We start from the raw sequence: 17,020 nt of genomic DNA on the forward strand, positions 1-17,020 counted from the left end.
AACTGCCCTCTACAAGTGTGGCAATGCAATGTGAGTTATGTGTAAAGCTTTCAGGTTGACTAAGCTTGTGTCTGTCCCTGGTCTCACTAATATTAGTCATAAGAACCACATTTCTATAAATAACTCAAAAGCCCTCCGAGATTTTATAAGACATGGCGAAATAAATCACCTTGAGGTAGGAGTTGTTCTTTTGAAAGGAAATTTCTAAAAATTTACATATGCATGGTGAAAAAAAAAAACAAAACAAAAACAAACAAACAAAAAAACAACAACAACAATATATATATATATATGTGTGTGTGTGTGTGTGTGTGTGTGTGTGTGTGTGTGTGTGTGTGTGTGTGTGTGTGTGTGTGTGTGTGTGTGTGTATACTCTGTTGTTCAATAAACAAATGCAACAAATGCAGGTTATATATATATATATATACAAAAAAATGCATAAATGCATTGTGCCGATTCTGATTGTCGCTGTGGCCACAAGGTACTGCACAAAACCTCCCCCACCTCCTGTTTCTCCCACCTCCCCCGCACTCGCCCTCAGCCTCTCATCTCTCCTGTTCTAACATCCTTTTCCACCCACTGAAAATGTGTGGATTCACAAGTGTGGGCACATTCAATCATTTTTGCGAATTAAAAACTACAACAAATACAACAAAGAACCTTTTGTTGTATTTGTTGTAGTTTTTATTTGGTATACATGTTTATTTTTATAATTTGAAATTAAAGAATTTTCTTCTGTGTCTAACTATAAATAAAACTGTCTAGAAACACAGATTTTCTCTGTATATTTGCTTTACTATCTAAATAAAAGTGTTTTAAAAAAAAAAGATAGAAAAAACTGTCCATTGATATTTTCAAAAACCAGTTAGTTTACAGTTTCCCAGCAGTCTTCATTCAGAATCTTAATCACACAAAACCAGATTAGCTTGATATTGTGCATACTTGGGGGAAGCCTCATTTTGCCCACACAGTGATTGCACTGCTGTGATCAGTGGGTGGTGGGACTAACTGCTGTTATGACACATGCAGAGATAGTCATGTTCACAGAACCACTCTGTGGATCCCACCTCCCTCACTGTCTAGTATAAATGGAGCAGTTATGTGCACATATCCACTCAGCTGAGACAAATGTTGTATCTTTCTTCTCACACCATGCATGGTGTTTCAGAGGCTGAAATCAATCTGATGCTTTCCAGATTTTCTGCACCTTCCGGAGGAAATGTCAGAAAATGGGTCAAGTTGGCTGCTCTGATCATTTTTCTTGATTATTCAATCAAATGAATAAACTACAAAAATCCCTGGCTGTATATTTTAAATATTACATCCAGGTACATGCTATGCTTTAACATGGGCCTATGGACGGTAATTTAAGTCTGTCACTTTTTATGTGTTTCTGATGGTCTAAAACTTTGATGATGCAATGCAACCAGCTTAAAGACTTAATACAGTGTATTGAGGCTTAGTGGGTGAGGGACGTCAGTGCCTGTGAATGAATGAGTCAAAGCTTTTAACTGCATTCAATTGTCACTTATGCATTTGTGTGAAATGTGATTATTTTGTTGTGGATTTAGTTTTAGCCTGACTAGACCTTCGCCAAAGCCTCATGAACAATGCTCAGTGTTACTTGTGTCAACATGGCACTTCAGGAGACATTAGTCATCAGAGGTGATGTCATTTTATTAATAGCAGCATAATTAAATTCAAGAATTACTTTATGGTAACAGTTCACCAAATGCTCATATTATATGAAAAGCTGTCTTTTGTCGTGACAAATCAGTAGAAAATTATTATCAGCTCTGCAGAGCCTCTCAGCTTCTTACAGCTCAGACTGGTTGCAATGACGCTTATTAGTGTAATATTTTTGCATAGAACAATTTTAGATTGGAAGAGTAAGGAGCATGATGCAGGAAATTAAGCACCCCAAGAAATTTGAACTCTGATAACATTTACTTAATTAGCTTATTTAGACCAATAGACACAAACTTCAAAACTATGATTCCTCAAACTAATACCTTTTATCTAAGCAACAACTCGGTTCATCAAAGCATCAAAATAATTTATTCCACCAAAGCAAGTAAGAAAGAGAGGAAAGAATTATCAGGTGTGTGTTTCTTCAGACAATAATGCAGTTTAAAAAGGGAAAACATTGGTGAGGAGTAAATCCCAGTGGATGGGTACAGTCTTCTGACTTCAAATCCTCATGCAAAAGAAAAAAAAAGTGGACATACCAAAAGAAAATACATGAGTGCGTGTACAAAATCAATCAATCAATTAATCAATCAATCAATCAATCAATCAATCAATCAATCACATTTTATGTAAAAAGCACTTTTCATACATGAGTAGCACAAAGTGTTTTATATATTAAATACAACTAGGAGTCACCATGACTACAGAGGCTGCCACCACAGGAACAACCCAGACCTGTGCATGCCGGGGGGCACACACTCCTGAACCCCCCAACCAGACTATAACCATCCCCATGGCAACAACCCTGCAGACCAAGCAGGCAAAGCTCCTGGCATACAGGATCCTCATGAGGAAAACACTGGAGCTGAAAATGTTACAAGTGGGAAATCAAATAAACCTAAAACCAATTAGCACAAATAAGTGTAACAAGGGTGTAAAAATAAAGGCATTAATGAAAACAACGTGCTTTGGTGAAACAAAACCATTAAAAACAAAACTGAAAAAGTTACAAAAATGTGTGATTTTTAAATTATTAAGTATATGATTAAATTAATAAGTAACATAAATAAATAAAAATAATAAAAAAGAAAGATTGGGAGATTTTTCTATTAAGAATAGGTGAAAATAAGCTAAATAAATGGATGTAAAACATGCTCATATGCTGTGATATCTGACCATGCATGGTGCCAAAATATTTGCTTCGGTCAATCTTTACTCTTTTTCCATCTTTGATCTTGTTTAGAAATTTAAAGATATAAGCCACCTCTAAGTATGTGGCCTGTAACTTTCACTTCTTAAGGCATATTGTTGTATTTACAGATTGCGGGTTAATTTTAAACCCTTTCTTTCCCTTCATTTCTGCTGAGATACATCTAATGCCCTGCTGATCAGACAAAACACACTGAGGCTTCCACCAGTCTCTCTTAGTCAGCAACAGATGTTACTTGGAGATTTGTTTAATGTTTTCCTGAAGCCAGTAGAGAAGCCTCTGCTTCATTTCAGTGTTCATATATTGTCTACATTAAAAAAGACTGAATTATTAAATGCTGATTATTGTCAGTAATTATTTTTGTTGTTTCCCATTTTGTAAATATTATTTCTATAAACTGGTGAGTTGTCGTTTATAATCTATCTGAAGATTATCTAATCATCTTAAATTTAATAATAAAATATTTTTATTCATACAACAAATAGATTTATATTCTGCTTTCATATTTCAAATGTCTCTGAAGTTGTGGTTTGATGCAGGGCATTGTGGTGATTTCTGTAATCCAACAGTTGATTCCCATCCAGCTCACAGTGTTCACAAGCTCACGCACACATACAATCTGCTGTTTACATTAGCTCAAGCTCCGGCTATCAGGGAGACAGAACATGCTCTTCCAACTAAAACACTGCAAAGGCAGAACAGATGATTTCATAGATTTTTTTTCTGTGTAACTTTATATGGAGTAGTAAGTGAGCGTTAATCTAATTTCTTTGAAGTTCCAAAGTCTGAAAACACACCATAACATTGAGATGCAACCAGATGTGTGGAGTGCCTTTGTATATATAACAGTCTTGCATTTGGGCAGTTAAATCTAAAACAAGGTAGGGGGTGTGTGTGACACTTACATGAGAAGATTCATATGCATGGAGTGTGCACCAGCTGTGCTACAGCTAGGCTCTTATCCTTGTTGGGTGCTGTTTGCTGGCTACTTGGTTTCTTCTGCTGAGCTGCACAGCTTTCTGTCAAGGGTTATAAAGCTGAGTGGAAATTCCCCTTCAGCCTGCATCGTTAGTTTTGGCTGTGCTCTCTGTTCCCCATCAGTGTCATAGCATTTAGCTGGCTTTCTGTCATGTAAATAAATAGTAGTTTTGCTGTGCTTTCTAGGTTTATGTCATACTGTAACATACTGGGCCTTCTCTCAAAATGAAGTAGCCTGGATGGGAGCATCGACTGTAAAACTTTTATAAAGCTTACCTTTGTTCACTTATGTGTAAGTTGCCATTTCCATAGGCAATAATGCACCTCCATGCCATCAAAGTTGAAGGCTTTGGAAGTGAGCTGAGTGCTGATAACAAGCTAGATGTTCTCTCTCTACTTAAGTCTAGTGGACGCAGTCTCCATGATTTCCAAAAAGAATTTCAAATTTTGAGTTTTGGTTTGTTAGTTGTCCGCTGTTAAAAGAACTTTGGCCTGGTGAAAAAATGGTTTTTCTGGATTGTGTTCGCACACAGCTTCATCTTTGCATGATAGAGCTTTAACCTGCATTTGTTTATGGAACAAGAAGTTGTGTTCACACACACTGATTTCTGGAAGTACTCCTGAGCCCATGTAGTGATTTCCAGTAGAGAATCATGCCTTTTTTTAATGCAAAGTTGCCAGAGGGCCCAAAAATCATGGCTATCCAATACTATATTTCATCCATGTCCCCTGAGACCACAGCAGTCTCCAGATTCCTGAACTCATTTGATATAGTTTGTTTGTTTTGAACTAAAGATAATGAAATATTCAGTCTTTCCTATTTTACACTGAGCATGTTTTTTTTCCCAAAAATATTTCTACCCATCTTTAAATCTGAGCGACTCTACCTCACTAAGGTGCTCTTTCTATACTCAATCATGTTACTGACCTGTTGCCAATTAAACTCATTAGTGGCAACATGTTCTCCCACCTGTTTTTTTTTTAATTATTACTATTTTATTAATTAATTAATTAATTTATTTATTTATTTATTTTTGCATGCCACTTTTGTTGCCCCCATCCTAGGTGTTTTTTGGACGTGTTGCATTGAATTCAAGATTAGTTTTGTTTTTTTCATTAAATAAAATGGTTTCACTTTCAACATTTTTTTTCTTTGTAGTGTGAATATTATAGGTAATCATATTTATTTTTTATTTACAGCTTACAGTGTTTTTTTTTTTTTTAACTGGGGTTGTGAAATACATCAACATGTTTTGATGTGTGTCTGTGCTGAATCAGGTCAAATGGAGTGGAAGCCAGGCAGAGTACAGTCTGGATGGAGAATTTCCAGAGATGCTCTTCACCATCAGCCGAGAAGGAGTCATTTATCTTAACGCTCCTCTGGACAGAGAAACACAAGACCAGGTCTGTACTATCATTGTAAGCTAAACATCTCCAGTACCTTACAATAAATTTAAATTCAAATCCCACTGAACCACTGGGATGTAGATACTGCACTGTTCCTTTAAGAAAAACTGAATTAATTATTTTCTATTTTTAACCTCTGTTTTACTATGTTTGCTCAGCATATGATTTTTCTTTGGATAAATTTAACTGATTAAAAACTCATTACTGTGTGGTTTTTAAATTATTGACTGAATTAAAACCAACAGAAGTAAAGCCATTACTTTGATTATCTCTCTTAACATGACTAGCTTTCAGTTGAAGAGATCCTGGTACATCTTGCTGCTTAAACGCTGGGCACTGAGCACTGGTTCTATTTTTAAAATGAACAGAGGTAATTAAGAAAACAACCCAAAACCTGAGAAACACAGCTTTGTTCCTTGAACATGTCTTGCCTGTGGCAAAGGATTATTGTTTATGGCAAGGGCTCCAAGGCAAAATTTTAAATCCTGCTCACTTGAAGAAGGAGTGTGTGTGCGTGTGTGTGTGTGTGCGTGTGTGCGTGTGTGTACGAGAGAGAGAGGAATACAAATTAAAGTCAATTTGTTCGCATTTACACTCTTGAATTGCACATAACTTAAGCTCCTGAGAGCTATGAAGGGGTCAGTGAACAGTACACGATGGCACAAGAAAAGCACAGATAGACTGCACAGGTAGTTGTGAGGAGTGTTAAAACACATGCCTGTAGCACTTTGAATTTTGTCTTCTTCAGTGACCTTTTGATGGAAGATTACAAATGCTCTATCAGCTGGATGCCTTGTGGGTTTAGTTTCATCTGTTCTTGACAGGAAAACAAAACCAGATGAAATGAGTTCTGCCGAAAAGCGGTGCTACTTCGTAACACATCGAGACTGTGTCATGAATTAGGTGTTTTGAAAGGTGCACTTAATGACACACACACACACAAAAAAAACAAGACCTAAAGGGAAAGGTGAAGGAATAAAAAGCTTTTGGCCACTTTGTGACTGAAAGGTTGTCGATAGATTGCTACCATTACTCCAGAAATGATGATGAATCTCTGGAAGTGTAGTGGACCCACTTAATGTCCAAAACCTTTAGTCTCAGTGCAACTCCATGAGTTTGTGATGGTGCTCATGGAGCCTATTTGTGTGAAAGTTTTGTGCCTCTGTCTGCCATAGGCACAGGAAGATGAACAGGGAAATGTTCGTCCATCTATCTACCCTTCCAAGCATACATGCATGAAAATATGCATGCATATTTTTCTTTGACCAATGTGCCTCTGCTTCCTAAATTTACCTGATTATACACTGTTCAGGCCCAGAACTTGCACTGCATTCCAGTGTACAGGGATTATCTTCCATTCTATATAGATATAACAGGAGCTATCGAGTTGAACTTCATGGCCGACCTGATCTTCAGCCACAGAGCGAGAGAGTTTACTACTTTCTAACTTGTAGAAAATATGTTTCACATGGTATTTAAATTATATGCATATTAATAATATGTTTCTATTTTTGTTCTCTTCAGTTCCAAATCAGCATTGTGGTTGAGCGTCCAGATGGCAGAGAAATTGCAAAGCCTGTGGAGTTGAGGGTGATGGTGGGCGATGCCAATGATAACAGACCCACCTTTCCACAGGCACAGTACCACACCGTAGTCAAGGAACTGGCTCCTCGGGGTAACTGACTGCTTTTCAATATTTCAGAAGTCTCAAAAGATATTTCCAAATGCTATGTTGTTGTAAATTTAACAACTTAAATTTCCCAGTTTCAGACATGTTGGTTTGTATTTGATTAAATAAATGGTTAAAGTGATTAACAAATCATTGCAATTACAAAATTCTCTTAGAAAATTATTTAACATGAAATATCTTCTTTTAAACACATGAATCACTGATGAAATGATGGATTATTCGTAAAACACACTAATATGACCAATCCCTTTTCAGATTTATGTCATTTGAGAATATTGTTTTACAGCATTGTGCAGGAGCCACAGTTTTAAACTTACCATGATAAAAAGCAAGTGCAAAATACCTTTCGTAAAAGCCTTTTGGGATTTTTGCCAGGAGACAGGGGAAGCACCCTCAGTCCTCCCCATGCTCATAAAAAGCACATGGTGTGTTGTGACATATGAGGTCCCTGCATAAAAGCCTTCTTGTTGATGCTTTTAGAACGATTTGATTCTGGGAAATGAACTAAACCGAACAATCTGTTAATCTAAATGGAATCACTGAGTGGGGATTAAATGAGAGGCGCTATTGTTATACCCTTCTCCTCTTATTCTCAATCAATATGCAAGAGACTGCAAGTTATTACAGAGAGAAAAACATTTCAGGTTGTTTAGTTATATTACAGAAACAGAAATATACAAGCATTAAGATATAAACAAGCTTATATGTTTCAGATTGTTCTCCAGTGTAAATTTCTAGATAATTGAAAACTGTAGTGAAATAAAGAATAAAATTGTTTTCCAAAAGGATCTTATGACAAATCAGTTAGAATGTTTTGCCTTTAACAGATCTTACTTTTCCTGCACTTTACTGGTGTCACGTCTCCCCAGGAACAGAAATCCTGACAGTGCAGGCAGCTGATAATGATGATCCCAAAACAGACAATGTACGGATCTTCTACCGTTTAGTCGGGCAGATTCCAGAGAGTCCTCGTGCCCTTTTCCGAGTGGACCGGGACTCGGGTGTCATCTCTGTCCAGGCAGACAGTATGGAGGGTACAGCACCACAGTACACCCTGACCATCACTGCTGAGGATGCCAAAGGTGAGTATGTGTTTAAAAAAAAAAAAAAATACAGCCCTCCTTATACTGTAGTATAAGGCAAAAATGACAACTGTGTAACCTACTTTGGTTTTTGCCCAAGAAGAGTTTTATGTTGAGAGGGAAAAAACATACAAGATATAATGTGTGTGTGTGTGTGTGTGTGTGTGTGTGTGTGTGTGTGTGTGTGTGTGTGTGTGTGTGTGTGTTTTATCATTACTAAAACTGCAGTATAAACAAGTATGAAAACTGTAACTGGATTCTTTAACAGTTTTATTTACATATTTATATGGTGACGCATAAAGAAAAAACTACAAAACTAAGAGAAGTATTTATCATGTTAGCGTTCATTGTGCAGAGTAAAGTGAGCATGTTTAGGAGTTTAAAAGGTCTATTTAAAAGGTTTTGTTAAGGACACTTTTATTTGGTCTACACAGCTCTAATCAAGCACACAAAAACTGAATAAATTCTTGTAAAACTGTTAATAGACTAATACATTCTCTTTTTGACTTCTTTCACAAATTGTGATTATTTAACTTCTTATAAGTAATATTAACCATTGTACGTTTATTTTGTAACATATTTTTTGTCAATACAGTTTTTAATTAATAGGTGATTTAATGTTGCTTAAATGATGACATGATGACTAAATAATGACAAAAATTTTAATATTTTCATATGTTGAAAAAAATCAGAAGTGGGGAAAAAAAAAGCAAAAAACAAAACAAAAACAAAAAGAAAGCAGCAAAGAAAAGAAAACAAATTATGTCTGTTCATGAAAAAGAAATCGCTGTCAGTTAAGCAGCAAGTTGTTAGAATAGCGAGCGGTGAAAAAACACTTAATCCAGTTACTGGTTCAGTTACAGGATGATCACAATGAAAATTGCAGACTGTCACAAATTTTATTAGCTGTCTGAGCTAGTGCGTCAGTAGCTTCGCTGATGTGTTGGGTCAAACGGATGTATACAGGTTAGCCTCTGGGGGGACAAGTTGATGTGGTCTGCATGACTCATGGATTCAGGATGTGATGGAAGCAAGATGAGGCACTTACTGTTCCTTAAGCATATTTTATTTGTGTAAAGGGTTGATCCTGAGTCACTAACAGAAGCTGTGATGATGTCCCTGGCAGGTTTAAACAGTTCCTGCACTGTGGTTGTGACTGTGCAGGATGAAAACAACAACCCACCAGTCTTCTCCCAACATGAGGTACGGCAGCACATGTTGATACTGACACAGCCCTGATTCATCTTCTTGAGGCTTTATAAACATTACCTTTGGAAGAAAGGCAGAGTAAACATCATAAGTGGCTATTGGACTTCAGACTGTGAGTGTGTGCTGAATGTCACTGATCTAATTTTCCTGGCAGGGAACAAGATATGGCTACTAATCTCAGGTTTATAGTCTTTTGTGCTCTAAGTGAACAGTGTCTTTAGAGTTTAATCTGATAAAGCTTCTTATGTAGACTAGTTTCCACAGATTTTTTTTATAGCTAAACTTGCATCATAACTAACGCCATCCATTAACATGACAGGAAATTTGCAAAAACCAATGAGACTATGGCAATGCAAACACAAAGAGATGCAGAAATGGTATATAATATAATATGTATATATATATTCATTCTGTTCCTGTCTTTATGTCATTCAGCAAGATGTTATTACTGCTGTAGCTCCAAGCCCACTATGAACTGAAGCAGTGGTTTCCCACTTTTTAGTGTAGTTGCTAGAGTGAAAACAAAAAAATTTACAAAAAAGCCAGTTACAGAAAATCCTTTCACTTCTACCCACATGTACTGCATAATAGAGGAGAGGACAAAAAATCATGACGGCTGAGAATTATGTGGGAGAGCCATCATGCTGTGATAATTGTGAAGCAGTCTCTTGCTGTTTTCTGTCAGCCCAAAGTGGCACTAAAAGATGGCACAGGCATTATAAACTGTGATGAAGCATTTTATGTTAAGTGGGAGAGAATGCACTTATTTGAATTTTAGTAGTGGATAATGACTGGAGAGCTCAAGCATGGATGTCTAGACTTTAGACTTTATTTAGAATTTGTATGTAGCCACCAAGTCTGAAAAGTAATGTCAATTTAAAGTCACTGGGACCACTGGCACAAAAAACTGTTTCTTATTAAGATGCAGTCAGTTTAATTCACTTATTCTTATTAGTGTGTTTTTTGTGTGTTTGTTTTGGTTTTTAATAAGTCCATAAATTAAATCTTGTTGATTCAAAGGTCATGTCTCCATAGCAGCCCAGTTAAAGAGGGCAAACCAGCTACTTTTTCACACCTTTGCTCTATCGAATGCGTGTCCCTCAAACATCCTAAATGGTCATTTTCACGCGGTTAAAAACAAATGGACACTTGTTCAGATAATGGTTACCACAGCCGCGCTCATACCCACATAAACACAGAGGTGGAAAATGCTCTTGAGCAGGTCACGCCTGAGGAGAGCAGCTTTTTCCATGGCAATGTGAAGGCTGTGGGGGGTGATGTGGGAGGTGAGTGGTGACAAGACTGGGTTCAGCAACGCTGTGGATGGGGCAGCCAGATCACAGGCATGGCTGCTTCACTGGAGGACATCTGTGAGTGGCAGATTAAATGGCTGTCTAAACACACAGAGGTTCCTGGATAAAGGTCAGCTAGCACTGGGAGGGCAATAGGGGGAAAGCATATTCTCACATGTGAAGTTACATTCCATCTCAGCAGAAAATTGGACAGTCAGTCATCTGTGACTTTTATTGGCAACCACAATATTGTGTACACAGCTCACTGGCAAAACCTACAGTGTACACTGTGGGGAAACTGAAATAGATATTATAATTTGATGCTTAATGTAGCTGTTAAAGAAGAGAAAGTTGATAATAATTTTATTTAAACCAATTATGCATCCTCCAATACATTGTGCATCTCTTTGTAACACTAAGAAAACCTGTAAAAATATGGTCAGAATCACTTTTGTGAATTTATTTAAAAATACAAGTATTATTTTTTTCATAATATCCTTTGTCAGCCTGTTATTGTGAACACAAACTGTATTTTACAGAAGAGAGTTATTCAAGTGAGAGCTTTCTGTTCAGTGATCACCTGTTTTCTTTTTCCCTCTTATCAGTACGGACCCTTTCACATTCCAGAGGATGCACCAATGGGCACCACAGTGACAGCTGTGCTGGCAAGGGATGCAGATGTTCGAGGTGGAGACAGCTGGCAGGTGGACTACCGTTTGGAGTCTGGAAACGAGGAGGAGGTCTTTACATTAGTGACAGACAAGCAGACTAATGAAGTCTCGCTTGTGCTCTCGAAGGTGAAAACCACACATCATCTTGCAGCCTCTTCCCACATGTTTGACCTCTTTAAATTATTAACTGCCACATATACCAAGATCAGTTAATAACACATCATTCTTGTCAGGGTTGAACTAAATCTAGAAGGTAATATCTCACCTCCAAGGTGCAAATGTTAAAATCAAGGACATGTTTCAGGACATTGGCATGTATTTGTCCTTGATGTGTGTGCAGTCCTAAGACATTCAATGGTTGACCATGTCAAAATAGCTGTCATGTAAACTCGTCATTTTATGAACATAACTTTAGTGTGACAGCGTGATCACTTGAGAGACTGAAAGAAAATATTCTAATGTCAGTCTGTCATTCTCACATGCCTCAGTTAAAAAAAGAGTCCTGATGACAATGGCATGCTTTCACCCAATAATCTCCCCATGGCGCATTAGTCTTTGCCTGCCTCCCTTAATCATGCAGCCGTTGTAGGGACGCTTGTAGGAATGAGTGTGTGTCTCTGTGTTTGTGTGTTACTCTAATAATCTACTCTGTGTAAGCAGACAAGGCTGGAGATAGTCTATTATATTCAGCCTCTCTGTGGGAGAATAAATGTGACTAAACTGTTAGTTGCACATGCGCCTTTGAAATAAAGCAGATGTCCAGAGCCTAAAAATGGATCTTGATGTATTATTTGAGATTGACACACAAGGGGCTTTTTCTTTTTTGTTTTTTTTTTAAGAAGGAAGTTTTAGAGTTGCTGTGTTTGATGCTCATGTAGTGACCTTGTAATATATCACTATAACAAACTGTTAGGCTTACTGTATTAAAAAAAAAAATAATAATAAGTCATGCTCTGGTGGATTAAAATGAACTTGAGCAAATCCTTTAATTTATTGAGTTATAGTGTGAGGTCAGTGCCTGAAGGCAGACACGCTTAATCAGTTGAATTTCACAACACACAAAAAACAAGAGAGCAAGTCGAGTATGTGACCACACAGACTAGAGAGCAAATATATAATTAACACTAAAAATTTGTGGTATTTGACTTTATGCTAAACAGCAAAAATTTTATTAGAGTATGAAAAAAAAGAAGAAAATGGGAACGTCTTTCGACTGGACTGATGACATCACTAATTACTTGGACTTTTTCTGTCTTTATGATATTATACTGTGTGTTTATGCACCATTACAATATGCCATATGGAGCGATACAAAAACACTACAGTCATTTTTTAACTACCTAGTAATATTGAATTCACTATACTTATGAACTCCTGTGGTGTTTTCCTAAAACATCTGTCACAGATGAACTGTACATTAAAATGGTGCATCTTCAAAACATTACATACTGAAGTGCTGCAGCTGCACCAGTCTAAACAACAACCAAAACCTGCCACAGCTTCATCTTTCACAGCCAAACAGAGCAGTAGGAGCACAACCAGCTGTTGGACACTGTCACAGATCAGCCTTTTAAAATGAGTCATGAGCACTAAGTGCATGGTGTACAGTGTAATATTATATCTCCTTTCCATAATGCCCTTTAACTGACAGTGTAGTACAATGGAACAACGCTCTGACCTGCTATATAAATCAAGAGAAATGTAGAACAAACTGTAAGAGAATTTTTAAAAATGGGTGAGGAGAAAAGCAGGAATATCTCACCGTGATCTAGAAACTAAATTTGGAGAAGTAAATTTTAAATTGCCAGATATATCTGTCACTTGTAGTGACAACATGGAAATCACTGCTGTTGTCACCATCATACAGGGAATTCTACTTCTGGTTCCTGGTGCACCTTGGTGTTGTTTTGGTCCATCTCTGTGCTTCTTTATTGAGACCTGGCAACCACGGTTACAGCTTAGTACATTTCCAAAGCGACCAAGCTGCAGCCATAAATCTGTGGAAAGGAACATATTTACAAGCAACTTTACAAGCAGTTGATGAAGAAACACTGAAATTCCAAGATGGGATGGAGCATGTGAAGGAAAACAGCTGCAAGATCTTTTCTAATACTATTCCAGTAGTTTATTGGAGTACCAGACCAATAAGATAGTTAAATGAAATGAAATAAAATTAAATTAAATTAAATTAAGGCTGCATGGGGGTGTGGTGGTTAGCACCACAGCCTCACAGCAAGAAGGTCGCTGGTTCAAATCTTGGCTGGGAGGAGGTTCAAACAGCAAGAAGGTCGCTGGCTAGAGGCTCGAACCAGGGGGAGGTTCAAACTGAGGGGAGGTGGCCTTTCTGTGTGGAGTTTGCATGTTCTCCCTGTGTATGTGTGGGTTCTCTTCAGGTTCTCCAGCTTCCTCCCACCATCCAAAGACATGTGTGTTAGGCTAACTGGTCAGTCTGAATCCTCTCAAGGAGTGAGTGTGTGTGAATGGTTGTTTGTGCCTATCTGTGTTGGCCCTGCGATGGACTAGTGACCTGTCCAGGGTGTACCCTACCTCTTAACCTGTTAAAATGCTGGGAAAGGCTCCAGCTTACCTGCAACCCATAATGGGCAAAGCAGTACAGAGAATGAATGAATAAATAAATTAAATTATTAAATTATATAAAAAAAATAATGAAAAGAGGTAAATATGATTTGCATTTAGAAAAAGACTGCAAAAACTCCAGCATGGCTAAAGTCCTACTCTATATATCCTAAAGTTCTACTCTTTATGTCCTCATGTATAAGGATGTTATGTCCTTATTCATTAGATCAAAAATCCACTTTTGCCTTTTACTCATGCCAAATGGAAAATGGATCAAATTAGTCTGTCTTTCTGCATCTGTTGGAAGTTAAACTTAGTTATATTATGAGATATATTATTATTACTCTGAAAAAGATTGTGTACAGTTTATGGAACTATGAGTACTACAATTGAAAGATATATATGGGATAACTATATGTATCGGACACTTTGTTTTGTACCCCTGTTCAGTTGCTTGTTTGCACAAATAGCTAATCAGCCAATCACACAAAGGCAACTCAATGCATTTAGACATGGTCAAGATGACTTGCTGGCGTTCAAATTGAACATCAGAATGAGAAAGAAAGAGGATTTAAGTGACATCGAATGTGATGTGATTGTTGGTGGACTGGTTTCAGTATTTCAGAAATTTCAGATGTACAGGGTTTTATATTAACAACCCTCTTGAGGGTTTACAGAAAATGATTCCAATTAGAGAAAATATCCACTGAGCTGCGGGTGTCTGGATGAAAATGCCTTGTTGATGTGAGAGGGCAGAGGAGAATGGTCAGACTAGACAAAGATGATAGAAAGACATTTTACAACAAAGGTAAGCCGAATACCATCTTTGAATTCACAACACATTCAACCTTGAAGCAGATGGGCTACAGCAGCAGAACACCATACTGGGAGTGTTCTTGTCAGCTAAGAACAGAAAACAGAGACTACAATTCACACAGACTCACCAAAACTAGACAATAGAGAACTAGAAAAATGTTGCCTGGTCTGATGAGTCTCCACTTTCAGATGGTAGGGTCAGAATTAGTTATGAATAACATGAATACATGGGTCCATCCAGCTTTGTATCAATGGTTCACGCTATTGGTGGTAGTGTAATGGTGTGAGGGAGGTATTGTCTTGGCACACTTTGGGCTCTTTAATTTCAATTGAGCATAATTTAAACGCCACATTCTACCTGAGTATTGTTGCTGACCATGCCCATCCCTTTATAACCACAATGTAAGCTTCTTCTAATGTCTACTTCCTGCAGGATAATGCACCATGTCACAAAGCTCAAATCATCTTAAACTGTTTTTTTAACATGAGTTTACTGTTCTCCAGTAGCCTCTACGACCACTAGATCTCAATCCAATAGAGCACCATTCTAATTTGGTGAAACAGGAGATTCTCAACATGGATGTGCAGCTGAAAGATCTGCACCTGTGTGATGCTATCATGTCAGTATGAACAACGATATCTGAGTAATGTCTCCAACACCTTGTTGAATCTTTGCCATAAAGAACTGAAGCAATTATGAAAGAAAAAAGGGTTTGAACCCAGTACTAGCAATGTGTACCAAATATTGAATCTAAATTAACTGAAATTACAATTAAAGCAAAAGAAAATAAAAAATAAAAAATAAAAAATCTGTGAGGACTTATGTTTCAAATGACTGACTGTAGCCAGCAGCAAGTCATGTTCTGATAAAATGACACACACTGAGTTGTTGGATGCGTCAATTTCATTCAACAACAGGTTTCATTTATCCTCCAAGGTTTGTGTTACTTCTCCTTGGCAACAGAGACACATCCAGCCTGAGCAGCATGATGCCAGACAAAGCCAGTTTTTTTAACGTTTTGTTTTATGAGAATACAGCACATACTGTTAAGCCTGACAGCAAATGCAAACATCAGAGAAGGAATCAGAAGATTATATTTGACTAATTTAATTAGACGTTGCTTTCATCTGCATTCTTTTTAAGCATGAGCCAAGCATTGAAATCACATTGTTACTACTATAAAACCAGAATTTTTACTTTGCAGATTCACAATGAAACTATAGTTTTAATCCTTCAAAAAAGTCCCCGTGCCACTGTTATTATTAATGATATTCATATTACTCTACTCCTATCACCTGAAATATTTTACTCCCAATTTTACTGCATCTGGACTTAAATATATTGCATTCTGTATATTTTAGAGATGTAGAAAATGTGGTAAGTTGTATGAATAGATTTACCCTTTGTTCTTTTTGCAGTAAAGAATTTAAATAAAAAACATTGCCGTTTCAACAGTTTGTCCATCTTGTATGGAAGCATTGTCATGTAGCAGCTGCACACATGCAGCATCATGGAAAATGTTTCATCAGTGACACAGTGAATCTTCAGCTTTTCCCCATGACTACAGTGTCTGGTTCTTATTAAAAATACATCAATGCCAGTAAATCCATATTTCTTGGAAATGAGATAAGCAGAGTGGACACAGGGGACTGTACTGTGTCCTTCTTCTGCTGCTGGCCACATGCTGTTTTTTAAATCCCTAGAAATTCCACCAGATTCTTCTTATTTATTTTAGATGTTGCTTCTGTTTGTTACCATTTCTATTGAGAAGACCCCCACCCCCACTTCTAAACTGTAGAGAAATCAATCTGATCTGATATATCTGCATTTCTTCAGTCATGTTTTGTGACTGTGTGTGTAATTGTATTTGATTGTGTGTAATCCTGTTTGTGACTTGTGCATGTTTTCACAGGTGTTGGACTTTGAGCGGGAGAGTGAGTACATCCTGGTTCTCAGTGCCCAGAATCCAGTTGCTTTGGTCCATGGCCGGTACGGCCCAGCATCCACAGCAACTGTTTCCATTTATGTTGATGATGTGAATGAGGGTCCAATTCTGTCTCAAAGCCATTATGAGGTGACCGTCAGAGAGGGGGAAGAACCAGGCAGAGTCATTGCCACCATCCGAGGTTATGACCCTGATTCTCATCCAATAAGGTAACAAAGGAAGCATAATTCTTTAAATTCAAAAAGAGTTACATCTTCAGGCTTCAGACAACTTTATAATCCCTTTGGGAGGTTCCCTCAGAAAAACTGAAATTCCTTTACACCCCACACTGTTATACTATCAGGAAAATAAAAATAAGAAGAATATCATAATGTGAAAGTATAAAAAAATATATGACAAGTATATATGTAAGGGATAATGCCCGAAGAGGTGGCCATTATCATAAATTAATGG

General features: G+C 37.4%; 1 protein-coding gene across 1 annotated transcript in view; it reads left to right on the plus strand.

The window, feature by feature from the left end:
• cdh16 (cadherin 16, KSP-cadherin) overlaps positions 1–17,020 on the plus strand; it is a 31,445-nt gene that overhangs the window by 7,713 nt on the left and 6,712 nt on the right. The window contains exons 7-12 of the mRNA XM_041990113.1: positions 5,156–5,281; positions 6,809–6,959; positions 7,844–8,056; positions 9,183–9,259; positions 11,163–11,354; positions 16,535–16,776. Coding sequence (XP_041846047.1) covers positions 5,156–5,281; positions 6,809–6,959; positions 7,844–8,056; positions 9,183–9,259; positions 11,163–11,354; positions 16,535–16,776 — 1,001 coding nt within the window. The remainder of the gene's footprint in view (positions 1–5,155; positions 5,282–6,808; positions 6,960–7,843; positions 8,057–9,182; positions 9,260–11,162; positions 11,355–16,534; positions 16,777–17,020) is intronic.

The sequence above is a fragment of the Melanotaenia boesemani genome, chromosome 1, assembly GCF_017639745.1.
Source record: "Melanotaenia boesemani isolate fMelBoe1 chromosome 1, fMelBoe1.pri, whole genome shotgun sequence".
Classification (NCBI taxonomy): Eukaryota; Metazoa; Chordata; class Actinopteri; order Atheriniformes; family Melanotaeniidae; genus Melanotaenia; species Melanotaenia boesemani.